Here is a 12,864-nt window from a genome sequence, read left to right as displayed (position 1 = left end):
TGTTTGCTTGTTTTTACATAATCTTTTTTTTTTTTTTCAGTGCAGCCACTAATTTGAAGAAAGTTTCACTTGAACTTGGTGGTAAATCACCACTGATCATATTCAACGACTGCGATCTTGACAGAGCTGTAAAAATGGTAATGCTACTTTGAAATAAAATATACCCAAAGCCTTGGTGATACAACCTCAGAGTATATCAATACTATTCTTTTTTTGTCAAAAACTGCAGCAGGGAACCCTTGCATGAAGATTTATGTAATCTGTTAGAAAACAGACTCCCTTTCTGTAGGATGTTTTTTATGCCAGCACAATTGAATTGTACATGCTAGGCCAAAAAGACAGGGATTTGTACTACAAGTATACATTAGACAGTACATGAAATATAATTAGAAAGTATTTTCATCAGCCAGTAAGTTAAAAATTATTTCTGTCAAAATCTGATGCTTAAAAAAAGGGAAAAAAAAAAAAGATTCAAAAATAAGTCTGAGAGTGAGATAAAATATACAGTGAGCTCCCTTTTGCCATACAATGCTTCTTAATTCACCATCAATCACATAATTCACCTTCCCAACCAGCTGTAATGCATTTAAAATTTCAAAGTAAAAAGTGCAAACAAGAAATTTGGTAGATTTAAGATTATTTCCTGCTCAAGTGATTTGACTTGACAAAATGACAATAGATACAGTTTGCTCACTAAGAAGTAAATGAAGGTCTCAGAAAGCAGGAAGAAACTGTTATATACTTTCCACATTTGTTGAGCTTGTGTTGGCAGGACAAGAGTCTGAGTGACTGCACAGTGAAGTATGCGTGTAAATAAAAGTTAAAATTTTGTAGTCAGTGCACTGCTTGGTCACACCACTGTTTTCACATGTAGAGATGCAGAGGTTGGCCTAAGATATACGTAACATTGACAGCTTTTTTCAAAACAGTGACTTTTTGCCATACACTTGACATTAGCACATGATCCTCATCATACATACTATGCCAAAACTCTAGGCCTTTGAAGCAGCCAAAAAACAACTTTGAGGGAGTTTTATTTTTCCTGCCTTTCTTTCCCCCACCTCCTTACTCCCCCTGGAAAAACAATAGTAGGCATCAATTTTTGGTAAATAAAAGGGAACATACTGCACTGATTCTGAATCCACACTCTTGAAATAGAAGGTCCACTGCAGATTACAGTGAGGTAATGTTCACCCCATTACAAGTGACTATCTACTCAAGCAGTTTTGCTCAGTGGATTAACACAGTTTTATGTTTTCTGGTCATGCTGCTAGCTCTCTTAGCTGTGATGCTGCAGCAGGTGTTTCTGTGGAACACTGATGGAAATGAAAAGAGCAGTGCTAATGGGTTCATCCCAAGCCATTTGTCTCTGGAGCAGTGTGTTTGCCAATTGTAAGATTAGTCTGCTTGTTGCATCAATGATGTCCCTTTACATGAAGCATCACACTTTGAGTGTTACAAACATAGAATGCATCCAAAGGGAACAGAATGAAACAGCAAATGAACAAGAGGATGTCTATAGGTATATAAAGATGAATGTTTGTTTTTTTTCCCTTTGATCAGGGTATGGGAGCAGTATATTTCAACAAAGGAGAAAACTGCATTGCTGCTGGCAGGCTGTTTGTGGAGGAATCAATCCACGACGAATTTGTTAGAAAAGTGGTAAGAATAAAGTTTAAGCAGATGTGTTACTATGGCACAATGATCCACTAGTTTTATAGAAATGTTCATTTCATGTTATTTTATTTTTTTTAACTTCTCATTATTGCTTAGGGTAGGCAATACTACTTCTTGTGACCCTCTTGCAGGGTTAAAAGGAAGACACTAAAGGGAGATATTTTTATCAGTAAGGCACAGATAAGTAACATTGAAATAAATATTGTGCCTTCGGTGATATTTCATATTTCATTTAGAAAGTAAGATGAAAACAACAATTGAGCTTCCGTCCATGTGATTGAAGATTGCTATGAAGTTTTGAAAAAGGCATATTGGATTCGTAGCTAGTCATTCTTAAAAATCCGATAGTTACCATACCATACCATTGGAGAATTCATTTCTATAGTTCAAGACCAGGAAATTATTATGATAACTCATTTACTACTGGTAAAAGCTAACAGTTTAGATGCTTTCTTAATAACAGAAGAGAATGAGTACATAAAAGCAACATCAAAAACTTAGAGAAGTAACCAGAGCTTACCAAACACAAGACTATATAAACAGTCTCGTTTTAGAAGGGGAGGAGCATTCACTTTCTAAGAGTGCAGCCCTTTCTTTGAGCCGAGCTTCAAAACGCTATCAGGAAAGCATGCTCAGTCACTGGTCACTTTAACAACCATTTCACGTTCTATAACTTCATTTTAATTGGGTTACCCATAGGTGGAAGAAATTAAAAAAATGAAAATCGGTGACCCACTGGATAGATCTACGGATCATGGTCCACAAAATCACAAGGCACATTTGGAAAAGCTGCTGCAATATTGTGAAACTGGAGTAAAAGAAGGAGCCACTCTAGTGTATGGAGGAAAGCAAGTATGTAGACCAGGTAAGATATTGTTCAAAGGTGTTTGGAATTTTTACACTTTAAATAAAAGCCAATGTTTTTGTCTCTGCTGCTTTATATAAAGCAGCAATATCATAGAAACAGTACAAGGTTAGTCCAAGATAGCACTTGAGAACAGTGTGTTCAAGTCTCATATTAAGAGATCCTGTGCAACTGAAATGTAACATACAAAATTGAGTCAGAATCTAGTCTGTATTAAAATCTTATGATCATTTACTCCTATTGTTTGTGGAGCACTGAAACCTTTTTTGGAACATCACTGAACTGTCAAGAGCTGGAAGTATAATTACATCCATTTAGATGAACAAAACACTAAAGCTGACTGAGGAAACTGCTGGCAGAGTCTGCATTAGGTACTATTATCAAAAGCCTGTTTTGTTATATAAAGAATATGTGTATTAAGTTTAATGGAAAAGCAGCATTTTCTCATGGACATCTGTCATTAATCAGAAATGAATAATAGACATTTGTGTCTGAATTTTACAATATAATGAATGCATCCCCAAAGAAAAAGAATGTGGAGACTTGTAGCTACAAGAAATCAGTGTAACAAAATTAAGCGGGAAGGAGGAGGAGATCATACAAATTCATGGAAATTGATTTTACCCACTACAGTGAAATATGCTCACTCACCAAGATCTAGGTGGCCAGGATCATTTACGTCTAAGACTGGGACAATTCTTGATTGGCAACAATGAACTAATTTTTGGATTTATTTTTTTTTTACATCCCTTAGAAATGAACAGTTGTTATTAGGTGAGCATTTGTCTTAAAATTTTCTTTACTTCAGTCTCCATAAATCTTTCGAAGTTGCTGCCCATCAGATGTTTTTCCTTGTTTGGAATATACAGATATTTATGGCTAGGTCTGTCTTCCTGCTAGGTAACAAGAAAAGCAGTGACCCCTGTGACATGCCGTAACCTTGTCTTCCTGATGCCACAGTGCAGGGTCTTCCCTTGAGGAGTCACCTGGGCTTGTGGTATGCAGGCCTTCTGGTCTGGGCTTGACCAGCATATTTTTGTTCTGATCAAGGCCATTATTTTAACCCTTGTGCTGAAGTTTCATTGGTGCTTACACACATGCATTTCTATTCATACTTCATTCATATCACTCTTACTATTTTCTGTTTCAAGTCTCAGTGTATCTACGAGGTCAAAGTATGCAAAACTGATGGCCTGGATGATATAAAACCACAAAGCATTTTGTCCATGCTCAAATAAATGATGCTTTATCCTCTGTTTAGGTTTTTTCATGGAACCCACTGTATTCACAGATGTTGAAGATCATATGTATATTGCCAAGGAAGAGTCCTTTGGTCCTGTGATGGTGATTTCCAAATTTAAAAATGGGTACGTTCTCCTCTGGTGACTGTTTGAAAATTTACTTCCTCATTTTCATCCTATGCATAGAAATGATAAAATACATAGTATAGAAATGATAAAATATGTAGTATGGTTTTGTTTAATCCTGTAAATCTGTCTGAATCCCTAGGTCTTCTTCCACCTACACTCAGAAAATTTTTAGTATGGGGTATCCTTCTCCATGTCAATATAGAACTAATGCTATTAGAAGCATGCAAGGGAGTAGAAGGCAACCTCAAGTGCCATTTCTTAAATAAGACCTGGTATTTAATGTAACATTTTTAAGGGAGCTTATATAATTGCAAGAGCTTGACCAGATTACAAAATGTGTATTTTTTTTTCCCAGTGTAATTGCTTATTCTTCTCTTTGTCACAAAGGACTGCATAGCATTGCTGTGCATTGTGCACAACTGGAACACTATTTTTGTAACTAAAAGCTATGAAAACTGGCAGTCCATAAAATCATTTTATATCATAGGAATTATTTTACAAACAGATGAGGTAACCTTATATAAAAACATCGTGTGACTATTTCCACCTGCTTTAATCTTTCTGCACTATCAAAGTGCATTGAAGACCTGGCCACATAGATACCCCTTTCTATCTACAAATTATGTATAGCAATAAGGGGCTATGACAAGATTTTGAAGTTCTAACTTTGAATGTATATGGAGAAGAAATACAATCAGGAAATAGCACTCTGAACATGTCCTGAAAAGACATGTCACAATAGAAGGCTGAGATTCAACATTTATTCTCTGTTAACTTGCAAATTTTGGCAAACCGATTCATAAACCTGCTGCCAAGCTCTGCTTTACAAATGTTTTCATATTGCTGTAATCCCCAAATTGTGCTGTAGCTGAGCAAAGTTAGTATGCATAACGCAACTTTTCTTCTGACATTTCTTAGTGTAGTCTTACACACAGAAATGTAAACACAAGCTTTATAAATTTGAAGCAAGTGTATGAATTTCCTTAAATCTGACAGATTGACACAGAGAGTAGTTCTTAATAAATGGTGTCTTTAACAAAGCTAACTGGAGAAGAGAGTGCATGGGAAAAGGTGTTTCAATGAAAATGAAGGTGAAAGCTTGCTAATACTTGTTTATTTTACCTCCTAGCAAGTAAATCAATTCTTTCTCCCACAGGGATGTTGATGGAGTGCTACGACGGGCAAACAGCACAGAATACGGGTTAGCTTCAGGCATTTTCACAAAAGACATAAGCAAAGCGCTCTATATCAGTGAAAAGCTAGAAGCTGGGACAGTTTTTATAAATACATATAACAAAACTGATGTGGCAGCACCATTTGGTGGATTTAAACAGTCTGGGTTTGGAAAAGATTTAGGTAAGTTGTTTTCTACCTCATTTCTTATCCAATAGTCCAAATAAATGAAAAAACAACTTTAGCCATGAACTGCTAAAATGAGCTACGGATGTGTTTCCTGCATCTCCCACATTCCTCCAGGTAGTGATCTAATTCCTCCCCCATCCTCACAATATTCCCACCTCAATACCTCCAATTCAGTCCCTCCTGTACAAATGTTAAGTAATGCTACAGCATACAGAATATTCCTCTCAAGCAGTCAAACGACAGCTTATCCAGAGCTGCCTGCGGGCTACAAAATGTTGTCAAGCAGCAAAGGTATTGGCCAAAATCTTCTTTACTTTCCCTCCAAAAGACTTAATTTATGTCTCTCCTCTAAACTTGTAAGAGCTTCAGAAATTTCATTATGCCTCAAAATGTTATCAAAATCTCAGTGAGCACTGAGAAAGACTGCATGAAGATATTCTCTTTTAAAAAAATGTTTCAAAAAAAAAAAAGTCAGGTTTAGTCTAGCAAAGAAACTACAAGTCTGGACAGATCAAGCCTCATGGCAATGAAAAAGTAAAGAATTTTTTTTTCACAGTAATGCAACAGATTTTTGCCTTTTGATTTTCTAGCAATTATCAGACATTTGTAGAAATCAAAATGATTAATATTATCGGGGAAAAAAGGGGAGGGGGAGAGAGATTAAAAACTTCTACACAGAATTTTTATCTGGAAACTTAAAGGCAAACCAAACTTCTTAAATGCAACTATGAGCCCTCCCCGTTGCCATCTAGAGATTGCTGCCACTTCAATCCCACCCAAGTGACTGCTTGTTAAATTCCAGCTGTTTTCTTTCAACATTTGTTGGTTTTATTCTCTTTTTGTTAAACCAGTTCTGTAAATCTAAGGGGGAGGGTAAACTAATTAGTTTCTCATTATTTGTTAAGGACTCAAACGTTGGCTAAAGCATTTTGATTTTTTCTTCAATGATGTAGTTACATTCTCTGACAACTTGCTCTCATTTAGCTGCCATTCTAACTGATTAATATTGTGCTTGTACAGGTGAAGAAGCTCTTCATGAATATCTCAGAACAAAGGCCATCACTGTGGAATATTAACAGCCTCACTTGGAAAGTAAACTTTTGGCAAAGTTTTAATCTTAAGGACTCCACAAAGCACTAAATACGATGCCCAGGATATGCTGTCTGCAGTGCTACAACTAGAAAAAAAAATACACTCATTCCATAGATAAATTTCCATAAATCAGGTCCAAATTTTAGTCTCACTGAAAGACAAAAGTATTTGGGAATTAACCTGAAGTTATTTAAATTATCCAGCAACAGTAGCAGTTGTAAGCACAAGCAAAACGAAAAAAAAAAAAAAAAAAAAAAAAGTATTAAAAAAATAAGCCAAACCACAACTGAAAGATAAGTTCTCACATGCCTACTACTTATTTGTGTGAACATAGTATCTACATGAACATTTTTAATCTTTAGTCATAAAGCTTGACTTAAAGTTGAACCAAAATATGCATATTATTAGGTCATTTTTGCTATAAACGAGTTCAAGTTTTACAGTAGCAATTAAACATTCTGCTCTGGCGATTCTTCAGCAGTACAGAAAACCTTCGTGCCATAAGAAGTAAATCAATGCAAGGAAGTGCACTTACTATGATCTTTGTATAACACATACAGAGTTCAACATTAGTGTTAAAACTATGCATATCAAGCTAAAGTTACTGAAAATATTTTCTATCTTTTTGTTGATATGGAACATGTGATCTGCCTGCAGTTTGAAAGGTGTTTACATTAACAGATTAAAATCACTCTGTGTCTGTGCAGATGGACTGTTATCACCGTTTTATATTAACCTACTGGAAAATCTCTTTTAAAATGACTGAGTTAAGACATTGGCTTTCAAACTTTCTTCAGTTTGAAGCTTTCTGAACAGGTCAAGACCTTGTCTAACAAACTAAACCTACTAGGACTGCTTGTTTTTCTTAGTCTGCAACTCCACCTAGAGTTTAATATCATCTGTGAGCTACCATTAAAAGTAGCAGCCCCATTCATTGATTCCCATCCTTTCCATTCCCTAAAACACTCAGTGACTTAATCAGCTAATCTCAGTGAATTGTGCCCCCCTTCCATTTTTAAGAAGCCACACTGTGAAGGACCAGAATCCTTGTAATTTCTTATCAGAAACACTACCAAACAGATCATAAAAGAAAGCTCTAGAATTAAGTGCTGGATCTAAAATAAATGGTGTAAATAATGGCAGGTTTCAAGTCATGATGTTTTAAATTTAATACTTGAGTAAATACAATATAGAAAAATTTACTTTAATGGTGTAGAAAGTACAAAATTCCTTTAAGAAACAAACTGTGATATCCAGAGGCATCTCTTCTGAAATGCAAAGCCATCCATGAAGTAAATTCGACAGCCCAAATCATTGTATTTGATCAATCTGAGGAAAGTACGAATAAGATATAACTTCACCGATTACAGTTCCACAGCTGTTTCAAGCTAGTTCAGTACACGCATACTGAAAATTAACCTTATTCTTCTGGCAATGGCAGTTGTTAACCAAATGGAGAGGACAAAAACACGATAGAGAAAGTGAGAGATGAGAAGTGTGGCTTGGAGCAGTTTTAACACCACAGAGGCAGACTTAACCATGTACATGTAAGTACCAAGGATATATAGCCACAAACATTGCAGATACAAGCTAGTTAGGTACTAGCAGCAACCCACCCATAACTCCGTACAAGCCAAGAAGTGTGCGTAATCCTTTGTCAAACTCTCTCAAGTCATGGCTTGTTACAAATCTGTCCTTTACCATGCTACCTCATCTTGAAATGGCTCCAACCACTGCTTTGGTGTTCATGAATGCAATGTAGACAACCTCTGTTGTACTTTAAGGTAATGTTTAATATTGAAGACATGGTACATAACATTTCACAGGACACCATATAAAAAAAAATAAAATATTTTTCTCCTAGTTACCTCTTTCCTCCCCTGGAAGCAAATATTTATTTTAAGTACAGTACAAAAATCTTTATTCAACAAAGTAACAGTTCTTAACTAGCTCTGCAGCATGCCTTCCTGTTCAAGTGCCCCGGATTCTAGCCACTTTGTCTAACCTCATGATGAAGCTTGGAATTTCCATTTTGTTTGATGAATAAGACAGTACTTAATCTTCAGAGATGCAGCTTGCCTCAGAGCCATGAGTAGATCCTGAATTCTCCTCTGTGTAAACTAAAGCATTTTACGTGATCCTGGGAAGTGTCACATTGGGAAACAAGGTAGTTTTAAGGGCCAAATTGTCAAAGAAAACATAGTTGGTTTGTCTGTTTTTCTTTAAAAAAAAAAAAATAAAAAAAAAATGGATTTACTCATTCTCTTTGCTGTCCAAAATTTCTATTTTGCCCTTTTCTTCCTTTTGTTTAGGAAACTTAATATTGTGTATTGTCACTTCATCAGTTGTACAGTCATCTTCAGATTCTGAGTCATCTTCTGAAGTTAGTATCTCTTCATCTGTATCGGAACCACTCAGTTCAACTACAGCCACATTCTGGAAAAAAAAAAAAAAAAAAAACCTGAGTTAACATATTATACATTTCTGTATCACTTTTATAATTTGAGTAAAATATAAAGAAAATAAATCAATCAGCCCTACTAGCGTAAGAAAACCATAACCACAGTTAGAATTTTGGCTTCTTCTATGATTATGACAGGTATCATAAACAGATTCCTAAACATTAAAGTTGTAATTTTATTGCCCAATAACAAACATAAGGTATTTTTGTATCATTATAAAAGAGAGAACTGAATACATATCTGAATTCAGTCTAAATTAGAAGTTTAAACTGGTGAGCAGTAAGCATCAAAACTAATATTCAGTAAAGAATTTAAATCAAACCACTTAATGCATAAAAGGGGTCATGATATATGCATATAAAGTGTTTATATATTTATGAATATAAATCATATAATCTAGTATTATTGATGGTACTGCAACGATCAACACAAAGTAGCAAGTAGTTTAAATCACCAGGATATTTTCTGAAGCAAAAGTGATTGTATATTTCCATATGCAGAGCTATGATTTGAGGTCTGTTTATTTTTTTCTCTGAAAGCATCTGTCTTAAACTGACAATTCTCACCTCAAAAACTTCCTGTATGCTGCAAGGCAAAATACAGGAATACATATTTATACAAAATATGTTAAATATACTAGATGCACATATAAATATATATATGTGTATATAAACACATGTATAAATACAAAGTATACAAAATACAGGATACATACTTATTATGCAAATACATTTCTTACATGATCTGCAAATAGCACTATGTTATTAATGACTAGGTTTCCTAGCTCGTTTATTATAAAACCAAGATTTTGGCAGATGTTGCCATATCAAAAGTCTTTTTAAAATCCTGCCCATTACCCATACCATATCAGTATGTTACAACAATTCTCATAATCCACTTTGTTTTTTCACTATTCTTCAGCCTAGTTCCTTCTAAGATCAGAGGATTATTTTACTTGTAACTAAATTTATTGTATAGAACCAAATATATAGTATTTACCATTTCTATAACTTTTTCTGTGGCGCCATCTAGATTTTCAATATCAAATTGATGAGCTGGTGCTGTTACCATTTTTCTTCTTAGCTCATCATTTGCATGTGCCATCTGTGGTAAAAAGCTCTGTACTCTGTCCAGAACTGAAACAGAAATAATTACCACCTGCATATCTATAAAAAGACATAATCACTTATACATTTATACCTCAGAAACCTGAGCTTCTAAACAGATTCCATTTCAATTGTAATTTCCAATTGTCATCTTATGTTTTAATAGGAGGATTCTTTATAGTATTCAATTTCCCAAGACATAAGTTGCTAAAAGACACAGGATTGGTCAGCATGTGGTACAGGTGAAGAAATCACACCTACAGTTCCATTTGGATTCTTAAAACAAAATGTGGCTAGTAACTGCCATGGTTTAAAATATGCATTGAATGTCATCTTGAGAAACTTCCACATCAGCATTACCTCCAGTGGAAATAAAATGATGTCCTCCTCTCTTCCCTTACAAAGTATAGACTGAAGGACTCAAAGGACTCTAACAGGCATAACGTACATCTGAAATGCTGTCATTTTCATAAAGACATGCATTCAAATTAATTTATTATTAATGAAATATTATATGGTCCGGCTTAATCATTCTGGCAGAACATTCATTAAAAAATAAATCATTAAAATTATCCACATAACATGCATGAATTTGAAAGTAGCTGACTAAATGAAGACCAAAGGTACAGCCTAGGTAATTCACTGTATGCAGACACTGGGATTTTTCTCTGAGCATGTCTCTAAAAGGTAAAACTGCAACACTTAGCACAACAAATCTAGTTTTGCAGAAACAGCAGTTACATAGTAAACCTGTAGGAGGCGTAACTGCAACAAAGAATCTAACACCAACAAAACAGAGCATGAGAGTTTCTCCCCTTAACAACACAAGGAAATACAGATTCACAGACGCATAAGCATGTTGAACTGTTAAACATTAACTTCTGTTAAATAAAATAGCTAGTAGTTGCCACTGCCCCAGAAGGAGTTATACTTACCATTACTCCTTGGCATCCTAACCGTCTGCAAAGTTGTGGCCTTCTTGCTGCTATGTTTTGAACTAATCAGTAATGTTTCTTCTAGCCCTGGAAACAAACAGGTGTTTAAATGTTTACTTGCACCAACCACAAATCTCACATTTTAAGGGTGAAGCTTTTCTCTTGCTGCTCTTTCTCCCCCTTCTCTGTACCAAACCTAAACAGATGAGGATTAATTCAGTTGTCTCTGCCTCCAGAAATTCCAGTTCTCTTTCCTCCAAGTGCTGTTTTTTCACGTTTGTTTGGGATGGGACATGTCAGTACCCCTGTAGACAGCAGGCAGTGAGCATCTAGAACCTGCTACCACAAAGAGCGTGACAGCGGACAGGTACAAAACGGAGTTAGACAAACTTAGGGCAGCACTCACAACCAGATCCCATGGCACTGAGCAGCAAGGTGCCCTCCAGCAGCCTTACCCCATAACTACAGCCACAGCAGCTACAACAACAGGCGGCAGACAGCCCTCAAATTAAGAAGCCCTCCGCACCACATGCTGCCGCAGCTGCTGGGAGAAAGCCAGCCGAAGCGGGGGGCACCCCGGCTGCAGGCCCCGATGCCCGGAGGCCCAGATGAAGAGGGGTGGCAGAGCTGCCCCCTCCCCGAGCACGGGGGTCCCGCCGCCCCCTCCCCGGCCCCGTTTCTGCCCCTCACCTGGGCGGCACCCCGCGGCCAGCAGCTCCCGGGAGGCGCCCGGCGCCGCCGCCATGCGCGCACCCGGCCGGAAAATGGCGGCCGGGGAAAGCCCCGCAGCGACCCCTGGCGGGCTCCGGGGGAGGGGGGGGGTGTGCCTCAAAACGAAAAATAACACAAAAAAAAGGGCTTTGGAATCTTGGTGGAATGCCTTTTTTAATAACTTTCCCGTTTTCATGATCAGAATCTGGGGAGTTGAATGTGGGATCCCGAGGGGATTGTAGGTGTCGTTTGGAAAAGCGAGTGCTGCAGCTGCCAGGTTCAGCTCGGGGCTGTTCCGCAGCTCCCGGCCCTGTCTGTAAGCTGGAAAGCCTTAAAACAAGAACCGAGTGCTTCCTAAGGGAGGAGATGGGATGTCCAGGCCCAACGTGAGGACAAGGAGTACTCAGGTAACTACTGCTGTAGTAGGAGATGTGAAATTTTATGAATTTGCTGCCTTGTTCCCACCTTTCTGCCCAGCTGTGCTCCAGAATTCCAGCCTCCCAGAAGGATCCCTCTGCCCGCTCTTGAAGACTGACAGATGCTGAGGACTGAGTTATTTCGTGGTGGGCCACAAAACACCGAGGCTCTAAATTTGCTCACAGCCCAGAATAACCACACATGAGCCCCAAATAACACATTTCATCCACAGGCACAAAAAGTGGAGGCAGGGACACTGTGCTGCCAAGGAACCTCCAGCAGGGTGTGATGAGGTGAGTTGCGCAAGATGCCCAAGCAAGCAATGAGACAAGCCAGGAACAGCTCCCTCAGGTGCTATTCTCGTATATTCGAAGCTGCAGTCAGCAATACCAGTACCAGAAGCACGCTTTACTTGGTTTGCCTAGCACCCAGCTGGTTCCCAGGCTGCATAGCACAAGGTGCAGGTGCATGTGGCTGTCATGAGGCCAGGGGACAACAGCTCCTGTAGTCCACATGGCTTAAGAACTGATAGCCCTAAGGTTTGGTCTGCTTCATTCCTTCAACGCAGTCTCAACTCGGAGCTCACGGTGATGCTTTATGTGCCACTGCCGCAGTGCAGAGCGTTTTGGCTGCCATCCTGCGAATACATCGTCCTGTGCTTGAGCTGCTGCTTTTCCATGCACCTTGAGGCAGCTAGCTCCAGCCGATGGCAGATACTTGGTGCCTTGCCCATGCTCTCTTCTGGTCTGTCGACAGAAAGGAAAAAAGATGCTGCAGGCTTGGCTGCTGCCACCATCATTAAATCCAGGTTGCCTTTCCTTCTTCTTTCTTCTCTTTCATTTTCCACTTCAGGCATCCCCAGTGCTT

At 38.0% G+C, this 12,864-nt stretch overlaps 2 protein-coding genes across 3 annotated transcripts in view; one reads left to right on the top strand and one right to left on the bottom strand.

The window, feature by feature from the left end:
• Positions 1 to 8,656, top strand: part of ALDH1L2 (aldehyde dehydrogenase 1 family member L2) — a 34,372-nt gene extending 25,716 nt beyond the window's left edge. Inside the window, exons 18-23 of the mRNA XM_084505506.1 lie at positions 41 to 137; positions 1,564 to 1,662; positions 2,377 to 2,542; positions 3,804 to 3,909; positions 5,069 to 5,268; positions 6,295 to 8,656. Of these exons, the coding sequence (XP_084361632.1) occupies positions 41 to 137; positions 1,564 to 1,662; positions 2,377 to 2,542; positions 3,804 to 3,909; positions 5,069 to 5,268; positions 6,295 to 6,350 (724 nt within the window). The 3' untranslated portion in view covers positions 6,351 to 8,656. The remainder of the gene's footprint in view (positions 1 to 40; positions 138 to 1,563; positions 1,663 to 2,376; positions 2,543 to 3,803; positions 3,910 to 5,068; positions 5,269 to 6,294) is intronic.
• NOPCHAP1 (NOP protein chaperone 1) lies at positions 8,139 to 11,688 on the bottom strand. 2 transcript variants are annotated; one of them, XM_084505509.1, is made up of 4 exons: positions 11,560 to 11,688; positions 10,870 to 10,956; positions 9,810 to 9,964; positions 8,139 to 8,802 (listed from the first exon to the last, which is right to left on the bottom strand). In XM_084505509.1, the coding sequence occupies exons 1-4, from the start codon at positions 11,612 to 11,614 to the stop codon at positions 8,620 to 8,622; spliced, it is 480 nt and encodes a 159-aa protein (XP_084361635.1). In that variant the 5' UTR covers positions 11,615 to 11,688; the 3' UTR covers positions 8,139 to 8,619. The 2 variants fall into 2 exon arrangements, with proteins under 2 accessions (XP_084361635.1, XP_084361636.1); XM_084505510.1 differs by having other exon boundaries at positions 9,828 to 9,964; positions 11,560 to 11,684.
• Positions 11,689 to 12,864: the final 1,176 nt, after the last annotated feature.

Source organism: Aythya ferina (genome assembly GCF_964211825.1).
Source record: "Aythya ferina genome assembly, chromosome: 1".
NCBI classification, from domain to species: domain Eukaryota; kingdom Metazoa; phylum Chordata; class Aves; order Anseriformes; family Anatidae; genus Aythya; species Aythya ferina.
The sequence above is the reverse complement of the archived record's forward strand: the minus strand, read 5'-3'. Positions and strand labels throughout refer to the sequence as shown.

What these genes read in the sequence shown, in the direction of transcription:
- NOPCHAP1 (XM_084505509.1), bottom strand. Translation starts at nt 11,614, where the DNA reads ATGGCGGCGGCGCCGGGCGCCTCCCGGGAGCTGCTGGCCGCGGGGTGC. An exon ending in GGCCGCGGGGTGCCGCCCAG is followed by an intron (nt 10,957 to 11,559) that starts GTGAGGGGCAGA and finishes GTTTGTTTCCAG; the next exon opens with GGCTAGAAGAAACATTACTG. An exon ending in TGGTAAATACTATATATTTG is followed by an intron (nt 8,803 to 9,809) that starts GTTCTATACAAT and finishes TTTTTTTTCCAG; the next exon opens with AATGTGGCTGTAGTTGAACT.